The sequence below is a fragment of the Zootoca vivipara genome, chromosome 2, assembly GCF_965207765.1.
Source record: "Zootoca vivipara chromosome 2, rZooViv2.hap1.1, whole genome shotgun sequence".
In the NCBI taxonomy this organism is placed as follows: domain Eukaryota; kingdom Metazoa; phylum Chordata; class Lepidosauria; order Squamata; family Lacertidae; genus Zootoca; species Zootoca vivipara.
In genome coordinates, this window is record NC_142584.1 from 21432358 (window position 1) to 21446184 (window position 13827).

A 13827-nucleotide genomic window follows, 5' to 3' on the forward strand; every position below is an offset into this window, starting at 1 on the left:
CTCTGCACATGCTCTGAGCACTTTTCTCACTATACTTTACGCGCCTCGGCTACCGTGAAAGGAAACAGATACGAGCAAAAGACAGCACGGGTGATTCTGCATCGCAGAAGAGAAATCACGTGACCAAAAAAAAAAGCGCGGGGGAGTTTTCAGGGAGTACACGGCACGGCCACGTGACGGAGGACGGCGGGAGCGTCGGCGGACGGAAAGCGAGAAGTCAGCCGCGTGACGACAGGGAGGCTGCTAATTGGGGAGCTTGCCACGTGACGACCTCGGAGCGGCGCCTCGCGTCACGTGGCCCGCCCTTGGAGTGGGCTGGGGGGCGGGACCCGGCCTGCCCGTCCCCGGGAGCTACGCAGGCGCAGAGCGGCGCAGGGCCGCGGCGGCCGCTCCCTGGCTGGCAGTGCTCGCTAAGATGGCGGATTTCCTGCCATCGCGGTCCCCGCTGTCGGGCTGCTTCCCGGGCTGCCTGCTCAACAGCACCGAGGCGGAACAGCAGCGAAAGTCCAAAGAGATCGACAAGTGCCTGTACCGCGAGAAGACCTACGTCAAGCGGCTCGTCAAGATCCTGCTGCTGGGCGCGGGCGAGAGCGGCAAGAGCACCTTCCTCAAGCAGATGCGCATCATCCACGGCCAGGACTGGGACCGGGCCGCTCGAGAGGAGTTCCGCGCCACCATCTACAGCAACGTCATCAAGGGTGAGGGTGGAGGGGGGGTCTCTCTCTTGCGCGCGCCCCCGTCCGTCCCCCTCCCCAAACTTTGCGGCCACCGGAAAGAGGGAGGGGGAAGCAGAAGAGGCGCCCCCCCGATATCCGTTGAGGTGGGGGAGGGGGAGCCAGCAAAACAACAAAAGTATGGGGGGAGAGAAAAGAACCGCAACGTTTGCAGCGAGATACCCTTTAGCAGCTGCTGCTGAAAGACGGAAGCCCTGAGAGAGAAGAGAAAGAGGGTGGGAAAGGTCCGTGGAGGCGAAGTCGCTGGAGCATTGAGGGTGTACGTGGGGAAAAGAAGACACGCGTGTGAGGGTTGCGGCTAGAGAGGGAGACTGGCCAGAACGAACGTTTCACTTATTGCCCCGTTTGTTTGTTTTTTTTGCCCTTGGGATTCCCCAGCCGCCCTCGCTGCAGCTTTCCTGCTTTCACTTTTTCAGTACACGTGTCATCGGTTTTGGAAGGTCCTTGGGCATGGAAAGGTCGTGTGTGTCGCCCGACTAGGCTGGGCTGTGACGAGTTGGGGATTTTCGAACGGGGCCTTTACAGTATAAGGAACCTGACAGCTGCCTTGTGCCGTGTGAGAACAGAGGTCTTTCTACGGCACTGACTCCGAGGATTGAGAACCTGGGACGCTTTGCAGGCGAAGCATGTTCTCTACCACTGAGCTAGTGGTGGTGGACATGTCGTGGATACGACACAACTCGAAGAAACGTGATCAGAGCATGATGAAGAAGGGACAGAAGGGAGGGAGTAAGGCAGAGTTGGGGGCCGAGAGAGTCTGGGTGGCAACGCTGGCTTGCGATCTTTTATTTTGAATCTTGAATTGGAAGCATGCTGTTTAGTCAGTAGTACATTGGCTGAAAGATGCGAGTGCTCTTTTTATGTTGGAGGAGTGGTTGGGGTCCTGGCATGTATGTGGAATTAATAGTGTGGTGATCAGGTTGGCCTTGTGCTGATCCTGTAGTGCAGTGGTCCTTAACCTTGGGCCTCCAGATGTTTTTGGCCTACAACTCCCATGACCCCTAGCTAACAGGACCAGTGGTCAGGGATGATGGGAATTGTAGTCTCAAAACATCTGGAGGCCCAAGGTTGAGGACCACTGCTGTAGTGCACTCGTTGGCCATCAATTGGCAGGTTGGAACCCACTTCACAACCTGATCCAAAGTGGGGTGCAGCAGAAGTACTGCCACCATGCATATAGGTGATGAAAGATTAAGAATGGGTACCCAGATGCATGTTGGGGTTAAAAGTGAGTCCTGAGTCTGAAAAGGTTGAAGATACCTGTTGTAATGGGCCAGTAGTTGTAGCAAATATATATTGTGTTATGGGTATATTGTGATATGAAGCTGTGACTGGGTATGTAGAGAGAAGAAAATAGACAGAGCACAATAGGAATTGCAATTGCAAGATTAATGAGGGGCTTCAGAGAAAAGTTTCCAGAAGTCAGTTACCTGAGTGTTCAGAAGAATTGTGGACCTAAAAACGTGAAAGTGGATTATAAGTGTGAGTAGTCATGTGTGTGTTTATAGTCACTCAAGATTAGAGAGCCAAATGTTTCAAGGCCTGCTGTAGATGTCTGCTGCAGGAGGTGAATGGTCCATAACAGAACCATGTGGAACGGCGTACAAATCCTGCCTGTGGAGTTTACTTTTAAAGAATATTCTTGAGATTTATCAAACAGGAGTTCATATAAGCTTGTTATCATGCTGTTCAGTTGTGTCTGTAGTTTTTTGCATGTGTAATTTGCTGGATGTGAAATTGGGAATGTGAAGGGTAAGCGAGGAGAGTTCTTAGTGGTTATACAGTGAGGAGAGAAGGGTAGGTATGGTACAAGGGAATTTTTTCTAGCTTTCACAAAGTGATGAACAGTTGTGGAAATATGTCCAAAACTTGTCCTAGAATGGATATATCTGTACCGTTGCTTACTGTCATTCTAATGCTGTCTTGTGACATGGAAGTGAGTAGTATAGGAACAAATTATTTTTGCATGTCAGTTGGCTTGTGTGCTTCCTCTCCCTGCCCCCTCCTGGCTTACAAAATATTTGGGTTTGGCTCAAGCTACAACTGGTGACAATTTGGTACAGTCTAAGATTCCAGCTTTAACCTGTTCAGTCTCGTTTTCAACTTCCTAACAGTTTCTCTTTTTATGCACAATGAGAGGAGTTGGTGTGTACAAATCTCTGAGTAAAAAAGCCCAGAATTAGAGATGTAAGATTACTGGGAATTTTGAAGTTATAGAAGGGAGGAAGGTTTTTTTTTCCAGTGTTTCCTCTGAATGCCCTTCTTCAGAAATTTTTGGATTTATTTATTTTTAAATACAATACTTGTACATTACATATGCTTTACATATCAAAAGGCATGTTGTTATTTTAGGAACATTAGATGCATTATGTATAACCTGATTTACCATAGAATTATCACGTCTGGTATGTTAAAAATAACGTTTGTTCAGGCAAATGGAATTTAAAGTTTTCGTTAAAAAATGGAGCTGCAAGCTGCAAACTGTAAGGAACCTAGCATTTATTTGGTTTTGCCAGTAAATGAGCACGCAAAAACAATAACTAGAAACCATCAACATTATAGTAAAACATGATTATTCAGGAAATTATGATGTCGTCTTCTTCAGTCCTCCACAATATAAAACAGACATAAAAAGAGCCAAGAGAAAGATGGGAGGAGGAACAAAACTCAGTGAACACTACAGTGCAGTACATGAAATTTGAACAGCCTCCTTTTCTGTGGTATCGCTTTCTGTTTCTTCATATTATTATGGACCTCTAAAAGCTGAAGGTTTCCCCAGATTGAAATAAGCTTCTGTCCTTTCACAAAAGCAGTTTATTTCTTGATTTGGTGTTTCAAACATAGACCAGTTTCTTTCACATGTTGGAGCAGATGGAGGAATCTGAAGTATGTAAGAAGCAAGAGGAGTCAGAGACTTTGTTGTGCAGAGACCTTGCCATCATTCTGCAGGCGGGATACGTTTGGCACAATCCCACTCTGTATCCCTTGGCCAAATGTGTGAAGATGTTCTGAAGGCTGCAGCATTTGAAAGCACCTTTCCAACAACAAGCCTTAAGTGTGCTGTTTGTTTTGTAATTTGATCGTATTCAGAAGCAGTACTATTATCACTTATGACTTTGAACCTTGGATCCAACAGCAACGTGAATTAGATGACAACAAATAATGTTGCTATGTGCTTGCTCCCACTCCCAGTCCTTTGAGGCCTAGACGAGAGGACAGAAATGGGATCAACAAATATGCCAGCAAGAAGAAGACCACAAGCAAAGATGGCATTGAATGCTTCTTCCTTCTCATGTGACGGTGACAATCCCCTCCAAGGGGCCGAAATGCATCTCGCTCTTGCACCTGAGCGTTGTACTCTCAGTTGACAGCTCAGGACTTGTTCTCACTGTGCAGGAATTGTAATGATTTGATACTGTACGTACATAGTCTCACATAAAAATCTTCCTGTTGCATAGTTTTAGAAATCATTTGGCAGGGGATGGGGGGGAATATATGAGCACTTTGTCCTAAATCGTTTGTTTGTCATTCTAAATGAAAATATTTCTCAATCCTTTTTTCTTTTCTTTTTTGCGGGGGAGAAACAACTATTTTTCAGACGACCATCTCCCTCCCCCCCTTGAATTTTTCCATTTCCCCCACAGGCCCTCACATCTCCATTCAGAACATATGTTTGCAAAAATAAGGCATTAATGCTGAACGTTAATCCCATCTCAAGTATCTACCCAAAAAGTGTATACATTTCAAATATTTGAAGATAACTCTCTGGAAAGATGTGTACAGGAGGTTGTACTATAAGACAGCTTACAAGCTTCATGTATGCAGGAGCTGCTTATATCTGTATGTAGGGAAAAGTTGTTCTCCGATTCTCCGGTTTTTGAAGTGTCTAGAATCTGTTCAAAAATCATAAGATGGGGCTCTTGGCTTCTGAGCCTTGTCTATGGTGGTGCTTAATTTATACACAAGCACAAGAATGGGGAGTTATCTGTAGTGTAAGCATAATCTTGTCATGCTGAGACTTTCTGTGCCAAGAAAATATGCCTTCCGGGCTGTCGTGCTCTCTTAAATTCCTACACAGGTTAATATATGCCTTCTTCACATGTGCCATCAGGATGTGTATGTCTCTCGTACCTGATCTAAATGTTAGCTGCCTCGGGCTTTTTCCACCCAGTTGTTAAACCAAATCACCTAAGATTGAAGGAATTTTACATGGCTGGGCTTCTTGGGAATCAAACAGTGGTGGCACTTTGAGAAAGTTATGCAGATGTATTACACAGCTATAGATTGCTGTTCCATTAATTGAAGGCTCTTCACTTAGTGGAGACTTTCTTGAGTGAAAAGGGGAAGGAGGGGTTTTTTGGGGCTCCCTTTTCCCTAGAGCCCCCATTCTGCAGCACCTCCCACGCTGTTCCAAAGGGGTAGGGGGAGGTGTTTGAGGGCTCCAGAAGGAAAGGGAAACTGATGAAAATTGCCTTTCCCTGTTTTATGGAAGCCTCTGATGGATGAAAGACCCTTCTGTTGAGCCAAGGGATACAGTTGGATACAAGCCTATGTTTACAAAAGAGAGATTATATTGTTCTATCGTCATGACTATCTGCAGTAAAATGGTCCCTCTTTTTTCTTTATAGGCATCAACAATCCCAAATGAAAAGATCTCAACTAATAGCCACAATTCTAACTGTTTTGGCATTTAAAACTAAAATTCTCCAATGCTTCTTACTTTGAAAGTAAGAGAGTCTGTGAAAGAGAGACTGAATACATTTCACCAACTATTTTCCAGGATCATGATAACTCATACTAGATAATCATTATCTTACTGAAAATACTTAATAGTGTTTTAGAAACTACAAATATATTTTTAACATTGACACCAAAGTAGTGTGTTCTGGTCTTATACATGTCTTTTCCCCTTTTCATAAAATAACAGTACTTTTTAGTATTCAAATAGCACAGTAGAGTGTTCAAAGTGCCTTGGTGCATATATTATGTTTACAGCATATATGTTAGTGTTAAGTGTCTTGAGGCTGAAAAAGAGTACCTACCTAAAGTTACATAGCAACTTCATGGCAGGTAAATTTTAAACCCACAACTTGTTCATGACTGAATCTCTTAGCCCCTCCATTACACCAGTGTTTTCATTTTATCAGTCAAATGTAACAGCTTGTACACATTCTGTTTTTTACCTTCTATTTTAAGGATAGCATTTTCTTCACATTTTCAAGATGGGCTGGACTGCACTGAAGTCTGTAGGACTTATTTCCCGATAGGTGATAAATCGTCCCAAACGATTATCATTGAAGTCCATATTGTGATAGCAGTTTCAAAATTTTTGACCTGGCAATATATTGCAAATCATGGTGTGTGGGCGCTATGCAAAAAGCACAATGTGGGTAAAACTGTGAAGCTAGCCAGTGCCTCTGCATAGCTCCATCCATATTTCTGACGTTATACTGTTTATTAGTATATCATGATGTTTACCTGGTGATATATCACAAGATTGAAAACCAGGTCTCACTCAACCCTATTTCACGATATGTTAGAATTAAGGTGTTAGGCCAGTTTTGCAATAGCATCCCAAGTTAATACCATGTCTATAGTTCATTATTTGAAAAGAAAATTTGAAGACATGCTTTGTCAAAGCTGATAACCTCCCTATTTCTGATTACCACTTTGGACTGCTGTTACGTGTCCTATTCCAGCAGCTGCCTTAGGCATACAGTGGAACCTCGGTTTATGAACACCTCGGTTTACGAATTTTCAGTTTATGAACGCCGTGGACCCATCTGGAACGGATTAATTCACTTTCCATTACTTTCAATGGGAAAGTTCACTTCAGTTTATGAACGCTTCAGTTTATGAACAGACTTCCGGAACCAATTACACCCATGCTTCGGGTTAAGTACGCTTCAGGTTGAGTACTCCGCGGACCCGTCTGGAACGGATTAATCCACTTTCCATTACTTTCAGTGGGAAACTTCACTTCAGTTTATGAACGCTTCAGTTTAAGTACTCCGTGGACAGTCTGGAACAGATTAATCCACTTTCCATTACTTTCAATGGGAAAGTTCGCTTCAGTTTATGAACGCTTCAGTTTATGAACAGACTTCTGTAACCAATTGTGTTCATAAACCGAGGTACTACTGTATATGAAATAGCTATTATCCAGGCCCAAAATTGCACAGGATCTGGTTATATAGAAAGCAGTTGGGGCTACTACAGACATTTTTCCATCCATTACTTGTAATTAGATAAGGTCTCTCTGTGTGTCACTCATTGCTTTTTGAGAGAAGCTGTTTATTGGGCCTAAAATAAATACCACTAGGAAAATAACAAAGTGCTTTCAATTTTGTTGAAGGTGTAAGAGTCCTTGTGGATGCTCGAGAGAAGCTTCATATTCCTTGGGGAAATCCTTCTAACCAAAGAAATGGTGATGTGCTGATGGCCTTTGATACCCGCTCAGGAGTGGTGGCGCACGGAATGGTGGAGACCCAAGTTTTTTTGCAGTTCCTTCCAGCAATAAGAAGCTTGTGGGCAGATAGTGGCATCCAGCATGCCTATGACAGACGCAGAGAATTTCAACTGGTAAGAAGCACATCTGATACTTGTTGTTCCTGTTGAGATTGCATATTGTGAAATGTTTTCAGGTGAAATAATGGTGTCCTTTCTGAGCCATTGTAAAAGTTACCATTAGCCATGATCAAAATACTCTGAAGATGTATTGCCTAGTCTCAAATTGATTATTGAGAATCATTACACAGAACTTAATATCCACAAGACCCACCATAATTGTAGCAGAGCCTGAAATTTGAACCTGGCCTTGAGAGTATATAAGAATGATTTCCTGCTCTTAATGTACTTCAGATAAACTAAAAATACAAAAGGGGGGGAGGTATTACAAGCTACTTGTGCACCACATATGTCTGGTTAAAATCAGGTGTAGGTTCTGAAAGAAGTTTAGGGATGATGATAAACACAGTCAGGGGTAATGATGTGGGAATATTTTGTTTCTATAGGAGCAAGGCACAAATAACTAGAGCATGCTGTTATTTTGCATGGGAAATAGGACATTAGTGCCAGAACATTGGTCTGTATAGCTAAGTGTTATCTACACTAACTGGCAGCAGCTGTTTCAGACAGGATTCTTTTCCTTTCGTACCTGGAGATGCAAGGTATCAAACATTCAGCATACAGAATAGTTGCTCTACCACTGAGCTATGGCTCCTCTTATTCCCAATCACTTAACTCTTTGCTCATAAGAATCCTAGGATGCTAAACACGAGCATATGAACTGCCAGTGTTAGAAATTAGCCAGAAAGTACCAGGCATATTTTGCTATTGGTGCGCGTCAAATTACGACCACATGGAGATTTCTGGATGCCAGGTTGGCGACTGACATCTCCATCTGGCTTGCCTCTCCAGCTTTCTTAAGGAGAGCTTATTTATTGCATTTATATCCCACCTTCTTCTCTGAGGAGTACATGGTTCACTCCCTCTCCTCAGTTAATCCCTACAAAGACCCTACAGAAGCTGTGCCTGGCCCAAGGTCACCCAGTGAGCTTCATGACTGAGTGGGGATTTGAATCCTGGGCTCCCAGGTCCTAGTCAGACACTCTCTAACAACTACAGCAAACTGGCTTCTAGAGTACTTCTGATATGGGACAACTATATAAATTAAGTAGGTAAATAAATATGGGGGAAAGCAAGATGTTACTTAAGGAAGGATCTGAAAATTTTCCTTGTTGTTTGGAGGTGGGGGGAAACATCAAATAAGGCAAAGCTGGCTAGAACACTGTACAGAAGGCTTCCTTATGTCTACATTTCATTGCATTCCCAGTTGTGTTCCCAGTTTTCAAAACCACAGTTTATCCTTCTCACCTCATGCACTAATATTCAGGTAGCGACATCCTATTATATAAACCATTGTTTGCATTAAATTGTCTGTCTATGTGCTTCTGGTTTACAATTCCGGTGCGTCTCGCTGGTTTGGATGTTGGGCCAATTTTGTTTTGCTACAGATCAAGGAAATGAGGCAATGTAGCATATGAGAGAGAGTGAATATGCAAGCCTTAGGGTCATTCCAGGCTTGTTCATTTACTATGTCTAAATCAAACTATAATTTGCTGGTTCAGACGTAACGGGAAACTAAGGTTTGTAGAAACAGTAAGTAAGATCATCTTACTATGCAAGAGAAATGGGGGAAGGTAGAAGTGTGTGAGCCCAAGACTTGCTCGTGTAGAGTTACCCTATGGTTTGGCATTATATGTGAAACCAAGCTGTTGTTGCCCATACTTCTCAATCTCCATATTATGAAAGGAAGAACTGTGACAAAAATTTACCTCTACTTCCAGAATAGGATATATGCAATAATGGCTTGGATTTGAAGAAGCACGTGTAGAGCCCTGCTTACACAATGGGGCTTTCCTGCCCCATCTTCCACATTACAGCCCTTGAAAAGCTGCTCCTAAGGGTCAAAGGACCCTCCAGAATGGAATGGGATGGAATGTGTTGTGGGGAGCTGCAGAATCAATCAAGAGAGATGGGGATGACTTTCTGCTAATTTAAGTGCCTTTTTTGTTGGCAATATTGGATCCAAGCCAATGACAACAACAAGAGAAATAAGACTTAAATTCTTAGCATTTATATTTTAAGAAAAATAAATGGGCACGTATACGCAGAGTTTCTTTAGAACGTTTTCATTCAGGTTGTCAGTATTTTGGCAAACGCGGAAACAAAGAGAGGAATTCAACGTTGTGCTAATACAGGTGTTATTTTAGCTCAAGCATTTCTGCTTTCCCAGACTTCCCCTCTTCCCCTGCACACCGTTCTGGGGTTTTTCCCACCCCACCCAAGCCAATGCGGGGGAGGCCTGTCATGCCAGCGTGAGCCATTGCACTTCCTACCACTAGTGGAACTAGTTAACTGAATCCAGCCTCTAGTGACAAACTTTTATAGTTATCCAGTTCTTGTGACATAATTTAGTAGAAAGAAAGGTATTCCTTAGAATGCCTTAAATCATTAAAGCAAACCACTTCAAATCTCAGAAACCTCATTTAATTTTTGCGATGCTTTGTTGCAAGTGACAACTTTTTTTGTTTGTGTTTTTAACTAATTTGATTTATGTACTGTTTTAAGTAATACTTGCATCTTGGCTTTGGGGTATATGGGAGAGATGGGAAGGAAACATTAGTCAGTTTCACTTTTGATGCATACTCCAAGGTTTCCTGGCTTGATGAATGTTTGAACAGCGCACAACTGTCATTTCCTTCTCTCTCTCTCTCCTTCCCCCCTCCCTCTCCCTTCCACTTCCCCAAATAGAAATGTGAACATTAACACTTCAGAATTTGGCAATAGCCTGTTCTTTACAAAGTTCACATAGTCTAGTTGCATATAAAACCGCTTTGCTTTTATTGCCTGGGTATCATGGTGAGTTGCTTGGTATACTGTAGAATATAGCTCCACAAAAGTAGATGATTATACAGAGTAACTCTTAACTGGCATTTAAGCTTGCAAAATTGCTAGCTACTCTTCACCTTTTAAAGTCAAATTTGACTGCTTTTTTGTTGCTTTCCCCATGGAGTTGTACAGTGAGAACTTTGTTGTTGCAATACTTTCCACTGTCTGCTTTGCTTAGTTGTGGCTTCTTGCTAATGTAGAAGATCTGGACATGTGAAAATATTTGAAGTCAGCTGTACTTCTAACACCAAGTTTTGAATACAACTCTTGTGTTTGTTTTTTAAAAAATGTTTTACATATTACCGTAACCTGGAACATAAAAGTTAACTTAACTGCAGTTCTGGTATGAACATGGGAGTTCAGTTCAATCCTTATTCCATCAAAGTCATGAACGTCTCCCAGTAAATATTGCAGAAGAGTAAGAAAGTTAAGGTAGATGTAAGGCTGGCCTTTTTCAAAGAAAATTGGTAATAAAAGGCATGTTAAGAGTAAAGGCAGCTGAGAAAACCCCCTCCAAAATCCAAAAGGTTAGGCAATACCTTTCTTAGGGCCAACCAAAATGTTACAAAATATTGGCAAGCTGTTAGCTTCTCCAGAACTCTTCACCAGGCAAGATGTTAAAGCAGAAGGATGTGGGGGAGGATGAGGAAGAATAAAGAGCAAAAAAGTAAAAGAATTAAGCTGGGTGCCATATGGTCACCTTCTAAACTGTGTTCCAAGATGAAGACTGCAAACGGAATGTCTCTGCTAGGTACCTGTAATGCATGCTTGGGGAACCTTTGCCCACAATGCAGATTCAGGCTCGCTGAGGTCCTAACTTTCTCACAGACGTGCCTACGTTCTCTACTCTCAATATCATATGACCTCAGGTGTGGGGGAGATAAAAGTGTGCTTCAGATTCATTTTAAATTTGGCGCCTTGCTGGGTTGGGCTCTATTTGGATCCCTACTACAAGCAAAGCTTGCATTGCACACTGAACTTAAATGCCCACCCTTCACTGGGATTGGGGAACTGTCAGGAGCTGGCTGATGGACAGGATCCAGTTGTCCACCCCTGCATAAGCTATTCATTTTGCAACAGTAGAACTTGGTTCTAAAGGGGACACTATTGTTATATTTGAGATCTCACATACTGTGTGGAATATACTCCTAGCCTAGAGACTTTTTCATTCGATAAAACTGATTGAATTGGGCTCCAGCCCATGAAAGTGTGTGCCTCAGTAAACCAGCTAGTCTTTAAAATGCTACAAAACTTTTTTTTTTATGTGACATTGCTACCCCTTTCAATATAATCACATAGTATGCATGGATCAAAGTAATGCTCTATTTAATTAACTTCCAGGCTTGCTATACAATGCTAATATTTTTTGTGTAGTTGTCTAATTCACGAGGCAATGCGAACTATTTTGAGATATGAATCATAGATCATGTTTCTTCAAGTTACAAGGGACTATTGTGTAAACATGTCATAACATTAAATAGGTTATACAAATATATATTTAGGTTTCAGATGACTCTCAAAGTAGATAATAGAAATCGACTGAATAGATGTAAACAATAAATTACACAATCGATGCATTAAATAAAAGATCTGCCATGAGGACATTTTGGCCGGAAACAAACATGCATAGTACTATTTAGGTAGTGACTGTTGTTTGTAGTGGACGGTCTGCTTGCTTTCAATTTTACTGTTTTCTATTTGTTGTGCTTAGTAGGGTCTGTGTGCTAGCCTTTTATTCACTGCTTAACATGTTTGAGTACTAAATGAAGTACCTTGCAAGATTTGGGTGATTTCTGCTACAGTGTGGAAAAATACGATATTTCTGACTGAAATCATTTGAGTCTCATGTGAAATTACTTCATGGCATGCAGAGCAGTTCCCACATGGCACCTGTGCTTTAGAATGAATTGACATTACCATGGATCCTCATACTACGTACCGTCCTCCTTATGAATGCTTCGGGTTACGAGCTCCACTAACCCGGTAGTAGATGCTCCCAGTTGCAAACTTTGCTGGGATGCAAGCAGAAGTAGTGCGCCGATTGCACGGCAGCAGCGGGAGGCGCAATTAGCGAAAGCACGCCTCATGTTAAGAACAGTTTTGGCTTAAGAATGGACCTCCGGAATGAATTAAGTTCGTAGCCGGAGGCACCACTGTAGATGTTGCGCCTCTCTAGGAGGACTTACCTGGTGAGATCTCTTTCTTATTTTTTTCCAATAAGGAGTAGGGAAAATATATGCCTCAGAGTCAGGTGATCAGAGCTTGCGACTTACTGCTGGATTTGATAACAGTGATCTGGCCATTAATAAGGGGTTCACAACCTCTTTAAGCCCTTGGGGCATATTTGGACATCTAAGAAACTGACATGGGCACCATTAAATTTCCATTTCACATAAAAAGAACTGGTGGCGCCCAGAAGCCGCCCCCCCCAAGCACCCAACCTTTGTATATGGCTGCCACTTCATAAACACAATCTGATAGAAATTATCAGGAATGATCAGACTTTCTGGTTCATTTTGAAATCTGTGAAAACAGCTCCTTTTCATAAATTTTATTTATATTATTTAACATAGTTTTACAAAACAACCCCATGGCCAGGAACAATTCAACAACAACAATAAAGAACAGATTAATATTTTTATTAGAGGCTGCTTAATTGGAAACCAGTGTACAGTGGAACCTCGGTTGTCGAACGCTTCGGAAGTCAAATGTACCAGCTTTTGAACACCAACAACCCGGAAGTGAATGCTTCTGTTTTCAAACATGCCTCGGAAGTCGAACAGCTTCCAAGGCATGTTTCTCCGTTTTTTCAATAGATTTTGCTGACTGGAAATTGCGCCTTGGTTGTCAAACGTTTCAGAAGTCAAACAGTCTTCAAGGAATGGATTACGTTCCACTGTACAGACATAATTCTGCCTCCAGAAGCACCCACAGATGGACATTCCTTAGGTGCGTGGCTCCATACCTGGAAGATAGGCAAATTACCCATTCTGGATGGGGTTGGAAATGTGGGCACTCCTAGATATATCTTTCCCACTAGAGGCCCAAGTGTTCTTTGTGGCCTTGACTGCCTTTTACCAGCTTGATGTGGTTCACCAGCTACAGATGTTTCTGGACAGGGACTGAACTAAGATCAGTGATAAGTGTGCTCTTAACTGCTGCCTTTTAACCATCAAAGCAGAGTCTTATCATACATCACTAAGACTGGAGATAAGCCTGTGCCTGCTTGTGCCTCATGTCAGGCAATTGAAAAGTAGGTTCCCCACCCACTTGTCAAAATTATCACCATTATTATTTATTAAATTTCTATGCTGCCTTTCATCCAAGGATCACAGGGCAGTTTACAATATATAAACACAAAGATGCATAACATAACAAAGAAAAACAAAAATGGCATTCAGGGGTGGACAAGTTCTGGATCCGGTCCTCAGGGTTGAAAATGTTCCCCACCTCTGGTTTACAACAACTGAGCAATGTTGCATAGAGGTATTAGGACCCACCCACCCCCACCCCCCGGCAGTTTAGGGGTCTGGTAGGGTAACTTGCAACAGCCCTGCATTGTTGTCCATTTTTATCCTCACATTGTACAGTACATTGGACTGAGAGTAGTTTACAGCAACCCTACAGTGTAGTTCAGTGT

The 13827-nt window shown here is 42.5% G+C and overlaps 1 protein-coding gene across 1 annotated transcript in view; it reads left to right on the forward strand.

The window, feature by feature from the left end:
* The first annotated feature begins 344 nt into the window (after positions 1-344).
* Positions 345-13827, forward strand: part of GNA13 (G protein subunit alpha 13) — a 31640-nt gene continuing 18157 nt past the window's right edge. Inside the window, exons 1-2 of the mRNA XM_035104036.3 lie at positions 345-698; positions 7090-7316. Coding sequence (XP_034959927.1) covers positions 416-698; positions 7090-7316 — 510 coding nt within the window. The 5' untranslated portion in view covers positions 345-415. The remainder of the gene's footprint in view (positions 699-7089; positions 7317-13827) is intronic.